This window comes from Chlamydotis macqueenii, chromosome 5 (genome assembly GCF_036417535.1).
Source record: "Chlamydotis macqueenii isolate bChlMac1 chromosome 5, bChlMac1.mat, whole genome shotgun sequence".
In the NCBI taxonomy this organism is placed as follows: Eukaryota; Metazoa; Chordata; class Aves; order Otidiformes; family Otididae; genus Chlamydotis; species Chlamydotis macqueenii.
In genome coordinates, this window is record NC_141560.1 from 30698774 (window position 1) to 30720887 (window position 22114).

The 22114-nt window shown below is 34.4% G+C and overlaps 1 protein-coding gene across 1 annotated transcript in view; it reads right to left on the reverse strand.

The window, feature by feature from the left end:
- Positions 1 to 1099: 1099 nt before the first annotated feature.
- SCFD1 (sec1 family domain containing 1) overlaps positions 1100 to 22114 on the reverse strand; it is a 53959-nt gene continuing 32944 nt past the window's right edge. Inside the window, exons 16-25 of the mRNA XM_086749349.1 lie at positions 19919 to 19989; positions 18785 to 18864; positions 18157 to 18219; positions 16444 to 16519; positions 14116 to 14169; positions 10454 to 10506; positions 7749 to 7782; positions 6443 to 6508; positions 2286 to 2354; positions 1100 to 1316 (exon numbers count right to left, since the gene is read on the reverse strand). Coding sequence (XP_086605475.1) covers positions 1293 to 1316; positions 2286 to 2354; positions 6443 to 6508; positions 7749 to 7782; positions 10454 to 10506; positions 14116 to 14169; positions 16444 to 16519; positions 18157 to 18219; positions 18785 to 18864; positions 19919 to 19989 — 590 coding nt within the window. The 3' untranslated portion in view covers positions 1100 to 1292. The remainder of the gene's footprint in view (positions 1317 to 2285; positions 2355 to 6442; positions 6509 to 7748; positions 7783 to 10453; positions 10507 to 14115; positions 14170 to 16443; positions 16520 to 18156; positions 18220 to 18784; positions 18865 to 19918; positions 19990 to 22114) is intronic.

Consider the following 22114-nt stretch of genomic DNA (forward strand, 5'->3'; position numbering starts at 1 on the left):
GTAGCTTTACAACACTCAGCTGAGATAATTAAATAACAGTATTACTTTTTGATAACACGGTCTAGATGACACGTATTTTTATAGTGATGCTTTTAAGGAATAGATCAACTGCATTTCTCATACAGATGTTTTGAAAAAATCTAGCCGGGGAAAAAAGTATTAACTTTAGAGCAAAATTAACATTCAACATTAAAGAACAGTGCAAAGAACACTGCTGAAAAATCTACAGTAAGCCTGTAATTCTTATGATCTCAGTTTGTTAATAAACACACAACAAGTGTTTTCACTCTTTGAGTATGTTAGGTGTTATTTTGAAGCCATTGCTTCACCAGTAGCAGTGCTGTTTCCAGATAGGACATTCCAGAGGCAGAGATCTCCATCAATAAAGAAATTTTGTTACCTTCTCTCAATTCCTGTCCACTCTCCAAGCTATCAGTATTGTCAAAACTTAATTATATCATGAGATTCTTTAAACTACTAAACCATCCCTACCTAATGCAAGTGTTAAAAACTGTATTTTAAATACGTACTTATAAAACAGTTAAGAGCTGCTCTGTGAGTATGACTTGGTTTCTTCCCAAACGTAACAGTTTGGGAAGCAGTGACAATAAAAACTGCAGAACAAAATTATTGAAGATTTCACAGTTTTACAGTTTGAAACTGTGATGGCAAGCAATTTTCTCTTAACCTTAAGAGAAAAGCTAAGTTACTGTACCAGAAACTTGTACTGAAGGTATGTTCAAGTACATCTTTAGACCATCAAGTAAAGACTGCACAAATCTAAGTACAAGTATAACGACTTTGGTAAAATAAAAGGGTGAGAACTAGAAGTAATAGTTCTCTTGCACTAAGGCTGTTTGTCTGTGGTCCTAAAAGGCAGTTTTGTCCTTTTAATTTTGTTAAATAAATACAGTCTGGTTTTCAAGAAGAACACATCTAAAGACAGACATGACCTCTTCTTCAAGCTATTGCTTTGTTTCCTGTAACAGAAGCTATACATAAGACCTTAAAATGCTACACTTTTCAGCCATCTCCATCATACACCTCAGCTAATACTGCACTTAGATTGTAATAATGTGAAATTGACCCCCACCAAAAATATAGCAGGTTTTAAGGTTTATTTCAGAAATGTTGATATACACCGTATTAATTACAAACTTTTTTAAAAGTTACCATATTAATGAAATAGGTTGTAATTTTAATATAATGACAAAATTATAGATATGAAGATATCTGAATATTGTAACAATTCTCTGTGGTCACGTTGCCACCCAGGTAATGGTGTTCCATTCTTATTTCTGGCCAAGTTGGGACAGCTAAATGTGAAGAGACAGAAAAGAATTAGGTTACTAATCTTATTCTTTCAATTAAACTAATAGCCAGTTTATACAGTAAATATTTCTGTCCTGTAAGTTTTGTTTGTCTTTTACAATCAAAAGTATGCTGTTAATAGAATATTCAATGCATACCAACACAGGAGAGGTTCTGAGCTTCAAATCTTAAGATCTGAATAAATCTCAGACGTAAAGGTGCACCGTACACAGTCAAGTCAACAAAAAGGTTAATTAAGCCAACCAAAGAGTTATAAGCTGTTATAAGCTGTAAGAGTTCTAAGTACCATTTGTCTCCTTCAAGTGCAACAAGAATTAATTTAGTCCTTTAAAATGCAGTTTTGAATAACAATTTATTCTCATCTTCGTAGGACAGAAGGTGATAGCTACTGGAGGGCTGCTATTTGCTGACGACTATGAATAACTTTTATTTTGCATTTGTATTGGAACCAAGCATAGAGAAGTAATGGTGATTACGTTTTTCACAGCACTAAAAAATTGATTTTAGTATAGGTATGGACAACATCAAGCTCCCACTAGGCCAGTATTTATAAATAACAAAATTTAGGACAAAGGTTTAAAGATCACAGTTGAATAGCAGTTTTTTAACTTGTAAAAGTCGCTACAACAGCCTGGAAAGACATGCTATTTGTGGAAGTATCAAGAACTGAACCCTGTTTTCCTTTAGGATTTATGTTAAGGCAATTATTATGAACTTGTCCACCTGCATTATCTGTGAACTCACATTGACAATACAGGTCTTCAAAAGTTAATTTAAAATAATGACCCCAACCCCCCATTTCAATCAAGTGAAAATAGATAACAAGAACATGTATTAATTTTTTCACATATTAGTTTGTCTTTTTGTAAAAATCCATGGAGATGTAAAGGTAAATAAGTCAACACACAGTTACAGAAGTAATAAATATTACAGAGGTCATCAAAGGTACCTACCTGTTTTATAAACTGTGTAGCATTAAAAAGTTCACTGCAGCCATACAGGACATGTTTGCCTTGTTTACCCTAAAAAAATCAAAAGACAGGAAGAAATCAAGTGTTTAACAGAGTAGCAGAAGTGGCTTAAAGTAATTGTATTAAAAAAAAAAAAATCTTGATTTTGTTGAATCTTACACTTGCAGCTGAAAAAAAGAATAGTTGTTCCACCAGAGGAAAAAAACCTGTAATTAAATTGAAGTGAAAAACGAGAGAGCACAGACAAAAAGAAACGGGGAAAAAATGTGGCATTTTACGCATCTAAACTCACTAGAACGCAAAGTTCTCTGACGTTGAATGGCTGGGGGAAGCTAACAACCTTACTTAACCCTACCCCTGAAATAACTGGGCACTGTGCTAAGAATAGTAACAACATATGTACTGCTTCTGCTGTGTTAGAGCCTGAAAACGTCACTCTGTAATGCACTTCCATATGATGATGATGATAAAAACAGCACTTTTGTTGTAAAGGGATTCTAAAACAAAATGTTATGTTGATTTAAATCAGATGTGTGAGAAACCTAGTTTGCAATTTAATAGTATTCGCTTGATAGTAAGACAGTAAGGCTACCAAAGGGCTATGTTGGCATTCTGGAAGTGAAAATTAATTTCAGTAATACATAGTTTCAGACTGAGTTTATGTCCAGTGTTGGACTAATAATCCATGGTTCCTCAAAGTTCAAGCACAGGCTTGAGAAATCTGTGTCACTGTTAAACTATTTTGCATTTTCCCACACTAATTAGGAAAAGCTTACTTATTAAAGAGCAAAACAGGAACATAAACCTTGACAAAATGATTTTGTTCCATATGTATTACCAACAGTGCTGTTTCAGCAGAAAGTAAAAGTTCTTAGCTGGTGTTCACACGCTAACTGGGGAGATGGTAATCCTGGTTCAAGTCTTCATCTTTATGAATTTTCAGTGGTTTGTGGTAATAAGCTATTCCTGTCCCTGAGCAGGGTACTGAGCTTCCATCTTCCCACATTTTTTTTTAATCTTCATGCCTGGATAGGTCTGGGTTTTTTTCCTACACTGATATTTCAACAGATTCCACTATTCAGTAATACGAATGAATAGTACTTGTTTCTGCCTAGTGCCAAAATAAATTTTAAACTATACAAATAATTGTGAAATGGGACTGTTGCTTTTCAGGTAGCTCTGAAATACATTAATGTATACTCCCACTTTGTCATACATATTCTTTGAAAAGTGTAATTTTTTAAAATGAATATGCTTTTATTTAAAATTAATTACTTAGTCCATTCAAACAAAGAGCTACATCTCCAAATAATTACTGGAGCCAAGTAAAAAATGCTTACCATCTAAAAAAAAAACCCCTAAAACCTCAGGACTCTTCAAAATCTAGTATTTTTAATGACTGAAAAACTACGCTGGATTTAAATTTCTTGTGATAAACAGACAGAATATCTATCATAGGTAGATTGGAATAGATTATCAAGCAGTACCTTTCTAACCATTTACAAAAGGAAATTAAAGGACATGCTAAATTCTTTTGTACAAAACAGTATGCTAGCCTGCTCTTGGAGGCTCCCTATGGCTTGCAGTTTTGATGACACATTTTCAGCACATTGAACTGAACTTGGCCAATATATTTGCCTTACTGACATTATAAATATTTGCTTTTTGATGATATGAAACAGTTCACTCTAGCACAGAACTGCAAATAATTTGATTTGAAGTTCCTCTTAATTCTCCTACAAAAAAAACCCCTTGAATGTCAAAGCTGAATGAACATTGCTTCCTGTTTTAGAAAGTTTTAAAATACTTTCTCTGTGCTTTCAGAGACAAACTGGCAAAATAGATAGTGCTTAAAAAAATAAAACAGTGAATAAAATCTTTGTGGTATCTGCTTGCAAGAACAGAGCTGTTCATTTTTCTCTTTTTTAGTCTGGAAGGAAGACTGATTGAATATTAGAATAATTAATAAGCTACATCTGTTGAAACAACAGATGCTGGAAGGGTACCACATGGAAAAGAAATTTTATTGGATAAGCCTGTAAGAGTCACCTGGGAGACGCAGACAAATCTCCAGGTGGTAGGAGGTGGAATTAAGGTCTTCATTAATCTTTCTTGTTTTTTCAAGAGCTAAGAAATGGCTAAGCGGACTAAAGGTGAGGGCATCTTCCCCCATGGGGCCATTTCCCACTGGTCGTGTACACAGTCTGATTATAGAAACATACAGCACTCTTCCCCTGTGACAACTGATGATGAAGAAACCTCTGTCCATGGGTGTCAGAAGAAGAAAATCTACATCCCACTTCTGACTCTCTGTAAGATCTAACATTACCATTCCTGTAGTTTTCAGTTTAGTTTTCAGTTCCTTTTATCCTCTCCATCTGTTTACCAAATCACCTCCTGTTTGCCCTTTCATTCCTCAGAAATTTCAGCTTCCTGCCACTTTGTATGAAGTGCTGAGTGTTTAACTTGTCATCCTACAAATGCTCTGCATATACACATATATACATACATGCATACACAGCAAACCTCGGCTCTGTCAGTACGCAGCTACATGTCAGAGGAGTGTATTAGCCTCTGGAGGATTCAGAGTTTTATTTCAGTAGGAAGTAACAAATGTACATCACAAATACACATTTTGCTGGGCATCTTTTGAATTGGCATGGCACCTGAAGTGGCTCTGAGTAAACCAAGGAGCCTAAGCCAGTAGTTTGACAATGCACTCTGCTACAGGCAGATGCCCCACTGAATGCTAGAATTAGTTATCAGGAGTGATAAGTGCCAAGCTGAGCCTAAACAATTTCTTTAACTTACATTTCTCTTTCTCTCCTTTCCCCTATCCAGACCAGCTCTGTTCCAAAATGGCTGCCTGTTAGAGGGGGAAAACAACTCAGCACACATGTTCTGACTTTATGTTCGTCAAAGTTTACCTGGACATAAAACTCTCATGTGCTTATTTTGTGGAAGAAGTGTTTTTCAGTGACTAATGCTCCATATTTATTCTTTTGTGTGAAAAGCCTCAATCCAGTCTACCATGGGGGCAGGATCATCATACTATGAACAAGGTTAAGATCAGGAAGGAAGAAGGGTATGCTGCTGCTCTTAAATAATTTATTACCTACTTCAACATTGTATCAAGGTTCTTTTTATTTTTTTATTTTTTTTTATTCCTGGAAAGTGCTGAATCCCACCCTGGCCCCCCAAGAACTCTAATGGTGTAGTTACTTTTCTCCACCCATTGATTTTTGGTATAAATCTGTTCTGCGAGTCTGGCCAGCTGGAACCAGAGAAATTAAATCTGTTACACCAGGACTACACAGTTGGTTACATATTTTCTTCTTTGCGCATATGACACCTCTTATGATTTCTACACAGAATCAAATGATGCAGCATATCCAGAATGAGCTACCATTAATTCATGAGCAAAAACTTCTAAATGTGGGTAAATAATAAATGCTTAGCTATTTATGCCAATCTGATCTTTGCTTTGCCAGACAGCATAGTGTTTGCATTATGTTGTCTTCTGAAACAACAGACATTACAATCAAGTAAGACTGTTGTAAAATAAAGATAGTTACCTGTAGGCCTTGTTTTGAACTGACTTCAGATTGGTAAGCTGCATACGAAAAAGCACTGTAGTATCTCTTCTGTGAGATTTATGAAAACTAGAGAATTCCGAACAGTTCCTTACTTTCAAGGCTACGATACGCTACAGCTGCTTTATTTAACAACAGCAAATGAAAACTAGTAACAGGAGTCTAAACCAACACGAACAGCCAAACTGGCAGCATTTGATGTATCGGTACACAAGACAGGTTAATTCAGTTAGCTACATCTTCTGGCAGTTCTCAGCCACATCAGTGCATATGAAGACGAAATAAAGCAGAATGCAGTTTATTTACTCAATTCAAAAGTGCAACAGGAACAAAAATACCAGAAACGGTAACGCTGTGTTGGCCTGAATTAATAATCCACGTTTTCTACTGATTTCTTACATACTTTTTTCCCAGACTCTGTATATAATAAAGATGTTAAGGCTATTTTCATAGACTTAATCTTCTAAATACTAAATGTTACAGAAAACCTGCTAAAACTGGTTTCTATCAGTAAGTTAGAGACTACAGCTGACAGAATGCACTTACCTTTATGTAGTCAATAAGATTTTGATATTCAATATAGTTGCCTCCTCCAACTACAAAGACTATTGCCTAAAAGGCAATACACACATAATCAGAGTATGCATTCAAATTCTTAACATTTCAGTAGCAAAATATACACCAAATCATTAAACCTTCAGCAAAAATCATCCCTATCACACTGCAGTCTAATAAGAACCAGATACAGAACCATTACCTTCCTACCTGAAAAAGAAAGTAGGATGCACAACAGCAAGCTGAGAGCTTTTAACATGTCACTATCTTCTACTAAGAAATATTTGAACATATGCAGTTTCATCATGTTACTTTTTTGTGAGGAGATGTCTCCAGTGTCTATAGGAAGAGTTAAAAATATTTCCATGGATGCTTAAGAATTAATTCGGGACACAAACAGATACTTCTGTTACAAAGGAATACACTTTTTCATTATGTTTCCCCCTTCCACTTAGTGCTGGTAATAACCTGTAATGTTACAGGTAAATGCCATCAGTACTTTCTGAGTTACGTTTAAAAGAGAACAATTAATGAATAGAAAAAGGATACTCTATAGTTGCATCAGTTTTATTAACATTCAATATCCAAAATTGTTTTGACTATGCTACTCCTGACATTTTTGCTATGACCATCTGCTAGCCATATATATGGCACCTCATGGTGTTTCTTGTGTTCAAAACGGTAATTAGGACATTTCAAGAGAAATTGGAGACATTTGTATATTGCCAAGGCAAAGACTTTGGTTATGAAACTTCGTAGTAAGATTAGATAAGTAATACTTTTATTATTTGCAAATGTGTATTTTGAAAAATACTGAAAGTTACTGGCATTTGTAGAAAATGACAACATTTGCTGTTTTGCTATTTTTCCTTTAATTGCAGAGACTGTTTAAAACACTGTCACTTAAATAAATGGTGAACACTGCTGCTTAAGGCTGGACCAAGAATTAAATCTAGAGAGCATTCTAAAGATCTGGTATAAAAATGGGGGGGTCTAAACTACTGAGTACCCAATTATGATATTAATAAATCCCTGTAATTACCTTAAGAAGAATTTTCTAGATTTTTTTTTTCCTCTGGTATTAGTTAATGCTTACACAGTCCTTTGAAGATGAAAAGACCTTTCCAGAATAACAGCTAATTATAATTAATACTAGGTATAATTAGTCTAAGTCATTTTTGCAAACAAGATCTCTCACTTTCTCAATCATGATAATAAAAAACGGCTGGTACTTCAGGATTTATTTTTATATTTTTTTAACAGATTAACATTGAAAAATAATTTCTACGTGACTTACCTCCTGGAATGGATTTTTATTTCTTGGAACTGAGCTGTAAAAAGAAACACAAACAAACTACAACTTAAATTTTATTAGATATTATTATAAATAAGCAAATAAGTACTGTGTGCACATCATGTTTATGGAATAATATATCACACTAGACAAAGATAAAATAGAACAATAGTTGCCTTTCTGCATTCATTCTCACCAAGTATTTCATTTAAATGATCTGTTATGGAAAAGCATTCCTTCTACAGGACTGAAGACATGAGTAAACAGGAGTTTTACTTCATCAGTTTTAACGTTGCTGTTTGAATCATAATCTTTACGACAACACTTCTTTTAGAGCTTAAAAGTTCTAATTATAGTGCTGCTAGCTAGGAGCAAATAAAACTACTAAAAAATTTCATCAGCATTAGCACAGATCATGACACTTACAGATCCTGCCTACTTAACTCGGTAAGCCAGTCAGTTTGCAGTGCCTGCATATACACTTATTGATGCTTCAAAATTTTAAAAACTGCTATAGGCAGCAGATATGTGTTCTGCTGTCAGATGTCACAGCAACAACTTCGGGATTAAAAAGATTTAAGGAGTAACTGGTAACCTACAGTTTGGGTGGTACTGACTCCTAGCCACAGGAAGGTAGCAGGGAGAGAAACCTCTTTTCCTGCCTCACCTTGCACCTTCAGGAGGAAGGGAAAAAGCACAGAGACTGACCCTCTGAAGGGTCAGTCTGCTCTCCTGCCCTTTGCTCACACACCACCACTGCCTTCCTGCCCTGTACTGGCCCGCAGCCTCAGGCAGTCAAACACACCTTATGTCCCAACACAGGTCAAAAGCATTGCATTTTTCCCTTCAACATAACTTCTTGAAATAAGGGAAGAGATTTCTCTGAGTGACCAACAACTGCCTCAACACAGATTCCAGTGTATCAGAAAAACAGGTTTTAAGAGGGAATGGCTATCTCTTAATATGTTTTTTTTGAGCTGTCATGACAGACTCCTCATAAGCAGAACTGTCAGCCCAAATCTCTCACTGTTTGAATATCGTATGACAAATCCACACACATTTTATGTCATCCTTTCAGAGGGTAAGGCCTGTTTGTGCTTTACATAGAATATAATGACTCTATTTTGCTAAGACTGAATTATAGTAATGCAGTTCCTACACTAATTAAAAAATAACAGGTAGAAATGCCAGTATTTCTTAAAACAGGAGTAGGTTAGAGAAAATGGAGTAACTTCTTAATACCAATTCCATTAATTATACTATATTATATTCTTATTTTAAGCTAGTAATATTTTGTCAAGCCAGCTAACTTACACTTTTTTTTATCATCTCCATAAATATTTGAAGAGAGAATTAGACAAACCACTATATAGCTATAGGGTTATACTACAGTTTTGTTATCATGCTCAAGTATGATTCAAGGAACATAACTTGCGTTTATGTACAAAACCCAAACAACCCTCAAACCAGAATTAAAAATTTTCCCTGTGATGATTATCATAGCCACACAGAACAACACATTTATGAACTGCCATAAATGTGTATCTTCACATTGTTTAAAGCAACATAAGAACCAGATGGAGTGGGTAAAAATGCACATTTACATGAGAAGGAACATTTGGCTTTAATTAAACAAATCTCTGCACTTTTGCACAAAATCCTCCAAAAATGCTATAAAAGCATAACAAAACAATGAAAGTTGCAATTAAAATGAAACATAAAATACTGGCAATTTTATTCTTTGATGCTTTCAAAATCTGCTTAGTTTTGGAATGATACACTCTGTAATAGTACTTTCCAATAAAACATACATATCATCTGAAATTATTTCCATATTACTACTTACGCTGTCAGAAATACACTTTCCATGTTTAAAGAACAGAGGAAGTGAGGACAGATTGTAATGCAAATAACTAAAACCAAGTCTGGACCTACTTTATCCATATTCGTCCTGCAATAAACCTCCGCAATTAAATGAGCTGGTTGTTTTCCCACAGGTTCAATGAAAATTATTTTTAGAAGGTGTGTTAAAATTAAGTACCTTTTCTGTTTCTAGGATATTAGAGGTGAGATTATCAGTCACAGTAACTGGCGAAAGATATAAAGTGAAAGATATACATTTCTAAACTTTTAGTGTAATTCCTCTTCTTCTCCTTTACTGGCAAAATAAACTATATCCAACTCTCCCTTCATATGCACATGAATATAAAATGTACACTTGCCTATGCAAGAGCAAACTGCAATCAATTTTAAACGATTTTTTTAACAAATAATTAAAAAATTACAACCGAAGGGTTGTATTCAAATTAAAATTGTAACTGTTTAGAAAGTGATAAAGAACTTTCGGTGACTTTTTAATTTAACAGTGAAAACCCATGAAGTTGCAAAGAAACCAAGCAGTACAACTACAAAGAATTCTAACAGTTATTATTGCTAAATACCAGCACACATTCCTGTGACTGAACTGATGTACATGTTAGCAGCATGTTCATTCACTGGACCAAGAGATTTTTTTTTTTTTTTCAGTGTTATAAAAATTTATCTGGTTGATCCAAGTTCCTGTTGTGAATTCCTTCAACATCAACTGTTTTGACTTGGAATTAATGATTAAAATTAATTACTTGTAGTCAGCAAGTAAAATAAAACTGGATTCCTTAAGTTAGCCTTTTCACAGGGTACAAGAAAAGCAAAACTCATAATAAACTCACCTGTCACTGCCTCGTAGCATTTTGGGGTCAAAATACCGGTAGTCATCTGTCTCCTATTAAAAAGTATGTTTTTATCTCAAGATCTGAATTTTTGCTTATGAATTTCTGCTTCTATCTATTATATTAAACATCATTCAAACCAACATCATCTCCCATTTAGCAATCACACCATTCAAAATTAATTGTGGTGTCCACTAATATTTATAGTATTTGTACGTAACTGAACCAGTATAGAATAAACAACAGCGAGAGAGCTAAGAAGGGTGTTACTGAGCTTTTTTTTCCTGGTTCATCTAAAATTGAGTATTACACACTTTCCAAAAAATACATTGGTTGTATAATAAATCACAACAGAAAGGCAGTATGCAGAAAGAAAAATTAAGGTGTTACCAGCTTTAGAGCAACATCACATGGTTAGTTTATAAACGCTAACATTGTCCAGGTTACAGAGATCTGCTTTTGATTTATCATTATAAAACAAAACACTTGTATGGCTATGAATGCTAAATACAAGACAAATTTAAATCTGCTACTGTTACGTAACTTACCCTTTTCATTTCATGATTTATGACTACTATTAAAACAAAATTAAGCTCCTGAAGAAGAAATGAGTTCCACAAGAATTTGAAACGTATGACTGTCTAAACTATACAAAAATTTTTTTCTTTACACAAAACAGTGAGGTACTTCCAATATTTTTACTGGCAACAAGCAGGATTCTTGCCAATTATTATGGATGAAAAACAAAACTTCTTAGTAACTCCTTCTGACAACTACTTGGCTTTCTTTCATTTCTATACTACATTTCCATCCAGGTACTGTGAAGTTTAGTTTGTGGCTAAACTGCAAGGAGGCTACAGTTGATTTCATATGGGTGCTTACATGCAAGATCTCTGTGTGTTGATGGTTCTGTAGAGCACAAATAATTCTTCCTGAGTAGTAGACAGATTATCTGGGGATTTTATTAGAGCTCATAAAGCATAACTGTCTCTAATACTATAAAATATTTAGTATACATGTGGTGTTTACATACACAGAGAAGAAATCTATTTCATATTAAGGACTTCTATGTAATTACATAAAATAAGTCTCTTATCCTCGAGTTTGGCTTTTAAAAAAAAATTAATTTAGACCTAATTTCACACTGAACCTCTGTAAAATGCTTTTATATGCTCCACCAGGAATTTCAGCTGCACTTGTAGTCTGCCAGCATTCATGATTTTGGCAGCCTCATACATAAAGGTGGTATAGCGACTCTGAAGTAATGAGAGAGCTGGGAATGGGCAGATATTGCTAGACTAAAACTGAGAGGTATTTGAGAAATCTTTAGCTTAAGCCTTTAATCAATGAATGTTTCTGAATAAATATTTTAAGAAAAAGTGTAGCTACAGTCAAATAACCTAGACAAATTTTAAAAATTACAGGACAGTATTACAGCCCATAAGAATTGTTCTATCTGTTCCTGCTTCTGCAAAGCTTGGAAAGCATGGGTGCAGACTCATTTGTCCTTCCTGGTACTTGTCCCTGCGAGGTAAAAGAAGCAGCAGGGACAAGTAACACATAAAGAGATAAACAGACAACCCTACAGAGTTTTGCACAGCATATCATTCTGAATAAGTTTAAAATTTCAACTGATAATATTTGCCTATGTTGGTGGTACAAGTTGTACATTTCATATATTTACTTTAATGTTGCATTTCATATTTAGAAAATAATTTAAATTATTTATGTTCATTGTAATAATTGTTTGACTTCTCAATCATCTGTTCAAATTTTGCACTGCAATTTTTATCTCTATGTACGTTTCACACACTGATCACTGTGGTTAGTAAGATTCAAGGAACTATAAAGGAGATTTTGTTTGGTGTTGAAAAAAAAAAAAAAAAAAAAAAGCTTTTTTACCCTCTCCCTTTGTATTTTGCCTGCAGTGCAAAATTCTATTCTAGGGAACAGAAAAGGACCTCAAACATCACAAGATGAACTGAGGCCACAGTGGTGTATTTCTACATATTATTATTTTCCAGATACAATTTCACTTCTGTTGATGGTACAAAAAGTCTAAACATATTCCACAATGACTCTCTGGCTTGCTTAGCTGAAACTTACTCAAAAAGTTGCTGTCAATTTTCCTACAGGTTAGGAGAATGATTCTTTAGGGGTTGCTTGTTCTCCAGTGACTTGAAAAGTAAGACTCCTTGTTTCGAGCCATGAATTTCAGTCCCTGACACAGCAGTGAAATATGAAGCCGCTGCCTGACAGACTGGCTCAATCTCTGCTTTTTTTAAGTGAGAAGATCAACATTTTCTCTAAATTATCAAAGTGATTGTGGCTGTTGTCTACTAAGTGAAATGTAACAATATCAAGTCAGCAAAAATAACCCATATGACTTACAAACTTTCCCAAATCAATTCCTAAACTTGTAGCCTGAGGAAGCTAGTGTTTATTTAAAAAAAAAAAAAAAAAGTTTCATTTTTCACCTCCTTGTAAGTTATCTGTAGTTTTTAATATCAACTTTCTGTACTAAGTGTTCTGAGTGACCTCTACTGGTTGACTAGATAAAATTAGCCCTGTACATCTTTTCCAAGTCTTGCAAATAGGGACAACAATCCACTGCTATTGAAAATAAAGTAAATTTCTTTGTTCATTACAAGAAAGCAAATTTTCTGCTAACAATCATGACATCTATTATCTAAGAGGTAGAGTTTAAGAACAGACAGGATTACTTGCATGTGGATCATTTTCATATTCTACCATTATTTATCTTCCTCTCCATATAGTTAATACCTGAAGGTGAAAGTGGACTAAGAACAATGTTTTAAGTCCACTAACCACCTAACCACCGCGAGACACACCTGTATCTGTCTGTCTGATGCTGATGTCATTAAAACAGGGAGGCTGGCACCATGTGGCAAGCATACTAAAGCTTTCTAAATGAATTTTAACAGATGATTTTTTCAGAACAAGTTTGTGCACAGCACAGTTGTATGTAGAAGTTCCGAAGGAATGAAATACATAGCAAGAAAAAAGGCTGCTTTGAGTATACACCACGTGTAAAAAGACTTAGGGCTATTTTTAGCTGTAAACTCTAGCAAATGTCTTGACTATCTAGCTAACATTTAAGCATTTCAAAAGTCTATAACTTACGTAAGTCTGAGTAAATTTTCACAGAAACAAGGGGAAAAGAGGACTTTTCTGACACAAAACCAACTCTGCTTCCAAATGGAAAGACTGCATGAGTATTAAAATATTTTCCTCTAAATAGCAAAGCTTTAAAAATGCGGGAACCAAAATTTTCTCTAACATACCTCTCTGAAGTTGCACTCTTAAAAAAAATAATCACTTTGATGCAAAGAAAATTTCAGCCCACAGTTTAACTTCCAGAAATTTAGGAGCAACAAGAACTCAGCATAGCGCAAGAGTAATAGAAGCATAGAATAGGAAAAAAACTCAAAAACACTAGATCCAATGAGATGCAATAAATTGTCATTGTTTAGAAACTACTTTTATGCAAAAGATCTTATGAAACAGTTATAAAAATAGTTCTGTTCTTCAGATACAGCATGATTAGATTTAACTGCATTATTGTAAAAAAAAAAAATAGCCATGGCATATTACGTATCACAGCCTCAAGATGTCATTTGTTGTTGGGCAGTTATACTCACAGGGTTTGACTTCATCTCCATGAGGTTGTCCAATATACGTGTGACTGGTAGATTCTGTAAAACATAATGTGAAATTAATGGAATGCTGAAATAAATTATTTACAGGCACACCATTATTTACAGAATAAATTTCTGTAAACTATTTACAGAATAGTTTACCAAGCATTTGAAATACTACTTTAAACATTTTTCCTCTTATATTTTGCAAAGGTTGAGCATTTTTGTTATAAATTACCATTCTGTACAGAAAATGCAAACATCTGAGGAGCATCTAGCTAGGGGATGAACAGAAAGCACAAAGAAGTGTGAAGATAGGAACGGAGTTGTATGTAGGTATTGCCAATATAGGCAGACGTGATGATGTACAAATTCTTATTTAAAAAATACTTTGCAGTTTAAGGAAATAATTTTAAAGCTGAAGATGAGAACTAAGGGTGTGATTCTAAAAAAGAATTAATGCTGTCAAAGGAATGGGTCCAAAAAGCAATCCTGGCAACAAATGTTTGGATGAACTGGAAAAGAACAAGCTGAGATGAGACTGAAGATGACTTTTCCTTATTTAAGATGGGAAATGTTAGCTTGGACCAAAGATCTGAAGTATTAAACAGTCAAACCACTTTAGTTATAATAAACTGAAAGAGAGTTTACATAGCAACAGAATTGGAAATGAGTCTTATTGACAGACTACACCAAAAAAGAACATTCCAAAGGATGATGTACAAATAACACTGAAAAATGCTTAGTAAAAAAACAATGTAAATCCCCGAATGACCAAAGGAGAAAGAAGTTGTTAACTGCAATAGAAATACCACAGACCTACATCAAGCTTAAAAATATGAGGAAGAACAGCATTTTATTTGGGTACCGCAAAACACCTGGAGAAGGAATTAAAAGCCAGAAAAAAAATATCCTGAAAACATCGGCATTGTGGCTTCTCAGTCACTCAAAACCCAAAACAAACCAAGCCATTTTGTCAAGAATAATACTACATTTTTAAAGCCGCACATGTCAAAAGAAATGACACGACGTTTAATCCAAGAAGAACAGGAAGTCACATTTAGAATATAATTTTAAACTATTACTACAACTAACAGTTTATCTGAAGATCTCTCTATAAAATATAACATACAGGTAAGCTGCATATTTAAAAGTTTCCTCAAGTACATTTCATGACATACCACTGATCTGTAACTCTGCAATGGAATATATCCTATCTAGTCATAATGAAATTCACGCAGAATTCATTTCATTCACTACCCTAACAAAAGCCACAGAAACAACTTTTATGTGATAGCTGATACTTTTCATGTGTAAATTACATATATAACAGGATGACTAAACAAACAATGACTATGATAAGATTAGCTATGTCCCAAAATGCATATTTAAATAGAGGTGAAATTTCAACTTATTTAGTTCTGATATGCTGTATTTCTAAATTAAATTCCGGTCTTCCACTAAGAATTATAATACGACAAATTATCTTTTTCTTAGAAATCTTGACGTCAAAGTATTACAGAATTAACATTTTAAACTGTAAATATTTACTTATTGTCATCTGACAAAAGTGCATGTTGGAGAGAATAACGTGTCCTCTTACAGGGATGCAGGTTTCTGGGAACTAGAATTCAAAATTTCTGCTACAATGAATTACACCACCAGTATCCTGGTTTTTTTTTTGTTTGTTTTCTTTCATGGGAGTGTGCATTGAAATTTGCATGCAAGTTATGGTCAGAATTATTTTCTAAAGTTAAGTAAATATTTGAAGGTGGCTATGTCATTACAAACACACTTTGATTTTCAAGTACGTTTCAAGATTATGGTTGCTGTACATTCCTTATGTGGGAAAACCAGGAATGCTTCAATTGTAACTGAACAGAGAACGAACACTTTCAGCCTTTCAGTCCCTCTGGAATAGATACATTCAATACATGCTATTCTCAGTAAAGACACAGAGGAGGTTTTTTTTTGTTTATGAAGGTCTAGTTTATTTTGAGTACTTCACAGCTGCTGTTTTTATAATGCTGTTTTTATAAATGCTTTTATTTAGCATTTTATAATGCTAAATTCTATAATTTAATCACACATACTGGAATCTAATTCCGCAGAAATGGAGGTATTCAAAGAAAATCTGAAAATTATTAGTTATCTGTCTAAAAACCAGAAGCTACAAAGTGATAGATCTATCCGCCAGCAGAGGTTGATGTTTGTTTTTTTAATGTACAACTAATTTCATTAATATGAATTAGAGGTACTGAAAGTTGTTTTTCTAAATATTCACAATGCTCATGTAATAGAGGGTTTTTTTTAATTGGTTTTTAAACTTACTTGTTGCTTCAGTACCAAGTTCTTCACTCCTTCCATTACAAACTGTGATCCTGTATTCATAACACGTGAAAATAGACTGTAAAACAAAATAAACATTATGTGTAAGACCTTATTTTTTAATTTGTATTCTTAAGCTTTATGCTGACATCCAGTTCCCATTAAAGTTGACGGACTGTTGTGATTTAACTCCAATTAGCAATCAAATACCACACAGCCCCCCCAGGAGGGGGATGGGGGAGAGAACTGGGAAGAAAGGAAAATGCATGGGTTGAGATGAAGAGAGCTCACTAGGATAGCAAAGGAAGATGATAATAACAACAAAACAAGGGGATCCTAAAATACACAAAATGAATGATGCACAATTTCTCACCACCCGACAACCCAATGACCGATACAGCCCATCCTGAGCAGCGATCACAGAAACGAAACCAAAAAATAATCCCAAGCAGCAAGCAAAGGAGCAAGAGACCTGTCCACCAGCCAACCCTCACTTAAATATTGAGCATGACGTCTATGATACGGCATACTCTCTTTGGCCAGTTTGATTCAACTGTACTGGCTACATCCCTCCCAGCTTCTTGCACCTACACATGAGCAAAACCTGGGAAGCTGGAAAAAGTCCTTGGTCTCTTTAGCAACAACTAATAACATCAATGTACTACCAAAGTTTTTGACATAATAAATTGCATACTAAATTCAAAACACAGCAGCCACTGCAAAGAAAATTAACTTAATCCCAGCTGAAACCAGGACAGGGACTTAATACCAAGTCATTCAATTTGTAATGAAAAATACTCTTCAAATCACATGGCAACCAAGTGTATGGGCATACACCTATAATCTCTCAGTTAGGTCCTCACCTATTAATAGGACTCTTGAGTTCTAGTCTTTAATCCACTGAACAGTTTATTTTATAACTTCAGTAACAAGGATTTGAGTGCTCCTTTCAAGTGAGTGTCCTAATTACCAGAGTTAACAAAGATGCTCAGTGTCTCCAACCAAGCAAAGAGTAATTTTTCCAAGAGAGATGGCACTGGAATTCTCTCTAAGCATACTGTGCCACAGTTTCCTTATGACAGTGACAGTGCATTCCTGAAAGTAAAGTCGGTAATGAGGATTCAAATCCTCTCAAGCATGGAAAGACTCAAGTCCCATATCCTGTATAGGATATCTGTACCTTTAATACAGTCATTATTTTTTTCTTTTTAAGTCTTGAAATAAATAACTACACCTTTCAACAAGCAGACAGACACCCAGTACAGGATATCCTAATCAAAAAGCAGTGTGTTCTTGCATCCCTGACGGTGTCTAAGCCCTGGAGAGAACCAGTTTTGAATACACAGGGCTGTTCTTATCTTCTGCCATTGACTAACTGAGGCTAAAAATGATTGTTGTCATAGATCCATTTCCTGGTGCTGAATTCTTCTCCTATGAGAGTACATTTAACGTGCAGATGCAGATATCACTATAGTAAGTGACTTTCTGGATTTAGTCACAGATCCTTTTATTTTCCAGTCCATTACTTTCCAGATATTTTATACAGTCATACGCACTGTTAAAGGTAGATGAGTGCTTGTAATTGTCTGTAACTTAAAACTTTTTACAAATAGGGAAATGTTTTATTTTGGCCCTTGTATAGCACTGATCACGCTTTACTACTTAAAATAAGCTAAAACAACCCAAAGGCTTACAGAAAATTAATCAAAAGCATACCCCAAAGGTTTAGGTGTAGTGTTTCCATAGCTGGTTGGAGCTGAAGCCATCTTAGTGAAAGCCCTGTGACAGCAGAGACAGAAATCAAATGCTTAACTCATGGCACATACTGCTGTAGAACGTTCCACTGTGGTCCTCAAAGTGAAAAAACTTCTGCCTCTCAAAGTCTTTCAGGAAGTAATTATTTATTACATGTATCCCTCTTGTCTAGACATACAATAGTTAAGGAACTGAAAGGAATTAAATTTCATACTTAAAAGACAAAGACTTTATTTTTATACCATGTAAAAGTTGAAAAACTGATAGGCAGTATAGCCCTTTGGTATGAACCAAAAAAACTGAACTAGCATAACTTTTCCTTTAATTCAGTAAGTTGTTTCTGTCTTGGATCATTAAGTACAGTACTATGTGTCATGTTCAATAGTGTTCTGGCATTACTGGAGTTTAGTTTTAAAAGGAGATTTGCAGGTATTACCATACAAATGACAGCAAAAAATTATGCCAGAACGAATGTTTAAGGATAATTTATGATGTATGAGAATTAATACATAATTCTTTGATAACAATGCTGAGTTCTATAAAATTACTCAGTTCTAGCCTCACATAGGAGAAAAAAGAAATTACTCACTTCCATTGCTTTATGTAGCTCAAAGGAGCAAGATTACAACCTGCATCCATCAACGCCTTCTTATATTGCTCAAGATCAATCTGAAATTATGAAGTGGAGAATTGCAAAAGGTTGAAACTACTCTTAACTCCCTTTATGTGGAAAGACAAGATATCCTTATCTAAATATTAAACAGGAAATGTAAAATTATAGCATTAACCAAAGTTTAAAAGTAATTATGAGTCTTAATCCCATCTCTTACCAAATACGAAAATATAACTTAAAATACAATTTGCTATGAGCAGCTTTCATTAAACTTAATAGCATTTGTGGAATTAAATCCTGTGCACTTTCAGATACGGGAACAGTCTCTTATACTAGCATCTTTAAAAAACCTGACAGAATACTGGTTTCTGTAAAATGTCACAATAGCAAATAACAAAAATGAAGAGGAGGTAATACACATTTATAAGAATATTTTCTTTCTGCCTAACTCAACATATTTTTCTACCACATAATATTTCTACAGTATAATATATGGTTATAACAACAATATTATAATGATGGTAATAATTAATATTAAGTCATAAGTAAATATATTTCTAATTATCATAATTATATTATTTTAATATAATTATAATAATTTAATAACAATAGTAATAAATTTAACTTCCCTGAAATTAACCATGATAAGTTCAAAAGAAATATTAATAAATTGTTTCCTGAATTATTCAGATATTGGCACATCAAGCATTTCTCCTTTATTCATCTGGTAGTTAACTGAACCAATTATTCTTGAATGTAGAAGGACAGAGTGAAGAGTCATATTAACATTTTGTTTTATCTACTTCTATTAAGCAGTGGAGCAGAATAATAGAAAGCATGCCAAGATGTGTCTTGCAGTAACTCTGAACTAAATACTTCAAAAGATAATCTTCCTTCTTACTGGTCATTCGTATCCTTTGAAATGGTGGCTAAAGCTTTGTGAGCAGATGCTCTGATAATACTATAAAATTTATTTAAAATTTTAATATTTCCTGAGCCTTTCATACTTCACTTCACAGAGAAGCAGAAAGACATATTTAGTGCTGGAATGATACAGAAAAATCTTGTGTGGTAGAATTTGGTGTTGGAAGCTGTAAAGAACATACATACCTCTGAAGGTGCCTGAGCTGAACTTATGTAATAGATAAGAAATAATCGCATTTTGTCTTCTGGAGTTCCCGCTGCAGTGACAAAAAAAACAACCAACCAAACAAACAAAAAACCAACACTACAATTGTAACTATGCTTCTATGTTAATTGCTCTTCCCTAATAAGATATATGTATATTCAGATGTTTAGGTATGATGATAATTGTTATCTATAACCATGGCCTTGTTCAGTGTATAAAATGGTAGAAAGACATTCAGCAATTTTATTAAAAGATGGGTTAGACTGGCTCACTGTTTCTGAAAGTTTACTTACACTTCCTCCTTTTCCTTATAGTGAATATTATCCTTCAAATAATATACTAAATAAGTTATGTAGTGGCATTACATCTTACTTTATTCGGGGATTGCAAGCATTAGCAGAGAGCAGATCCATCAAAGAAGAGACTAAAGAAAAATCATAGAAGTAAAAGCCACAGCACATTATTTTTCAGCTCTACAATTTGTTTATGCAGCTCTGTGGTTGACCGTACTGAAACACTTGAGGGCTGCAAAAGCACTTATGTGAACTTTTCGTCAGGAAAAAAATCCTGAACTTCCAACTTGCCTTCAGGAAGGATTTCACCTCCTGAATTATCTTTTGTCATACCACTTGTTGGAGAAAGACACTGCTACAAATTCTTGGGAAGTATTATCAGTGGCAATCAAAATTCATCTCTGACAGGTCAAAATGATGATGTGGCCATCCCTGTGTTACTCAGACTATACAGCAGATTTTTATCATCATCTACTTTTTTTTTCTAGAAGAGACTCACTATTATTAAAGATGACAGCTTCAAATGAAGATTTCAGAAGTGCAACTTCTCAAAACAAATATTTCAAATTTGTAATCCAATATTTCATTAAAAAAGCTCGGTATCTTTAGATATAGTACAATATTTCATAAAAAGGTACTTTCTTGTACTTGTGGGTAAGAAAAAAGATAATTTTTCTCTTGTTTATTGTTCTGGGTTTTTCTCCTCACTATTGAATGTGGATCATGTCAGCAGGGGATCATCTAATCTAATATGCAACTTTTGTTTATAAGTAAGCATATATTTAGTTTGGCAGAAGTTAAGAGTAAGCACTGTCATAATGAACATTTAGAACTTTGTACAATTTTTTTCTGGGAAATAAGTTTTATTACCCTTTACCAAATAGCAGTAAGCCAGAAGATCAAGCACTGAAGAAACTTCGTATTACCTAAACCAAAAGCCAGCTTTCAAGGTAGACATCCATCTGGAGTTCACTTAGGCAAAAAAAATACTTAAGCATTCTAAGCATACAGTGTAACTAACTTTGGCTTCTGTAACTGACTTAGAAACTGACTTGGTTTCCAGCTTGCCAGTTTACAGCTTGTTTCAGTACTTTGCTGATCACAGAGTTTCAGTTTAAACTGGAACATGCTGGCACTCCATAGTCTTGCTGGGCCTATTTACCATGTCTACTAATCTCCCAGAAGGTTTGTGCTCACAGCAGTGCTGGTGGTCTCACACATGAGTGTAAGTGATATTTTGTCTTGCTAATAAATTAAGAAAAAAATTCTGTGATTGTAATGTGTACGCTTTACTAAATCCTAGGGAAACCACTTTGTTTGACCAAAGTACTTTACTCTTGGCATACTACTGATGTAAATCATAGCTGTGATAAACGGCTGTACGACTGAGGTCAGTTGCCTGTAAAATATTCACTATTTTTGACTAGGCTATGGTCTGACAGCATAAAGAGGGAGAGTGCTAAACGATCTGAAGAAAACTTAACTTGGTAAACCTAGAACAGAACAATTTTATCTTCCACTCAAAAAAGGCCACCAGGTAGCCTTTAGGACCACTGATTAACTACTAGAGCAAAGCAAACCCAGTAACTCCTGTTCTATCACTGCTCCAGGATATAATATCCACTGAACTGGGAGGCAGCTAATAGCCCTGAGCGGTAGATCAGTACAACACAGGCAAACGGGAGGCTGAAGCCTGAAGCTGTTAAGTGGTCAAGTCTAAGGGCTTTTGTAAAGAGCTCTGAAATATCATTGTCCACATGACAAGTATCCCCACAGATAATCCAAACAAGGAGTTCACCTCTCAAAGCACTGGAAGACTTGACACATCATTCCTTTAGAATGTTTTCTGCTGGTATTTCTCAGTGAATCACACAATAGGAAGCT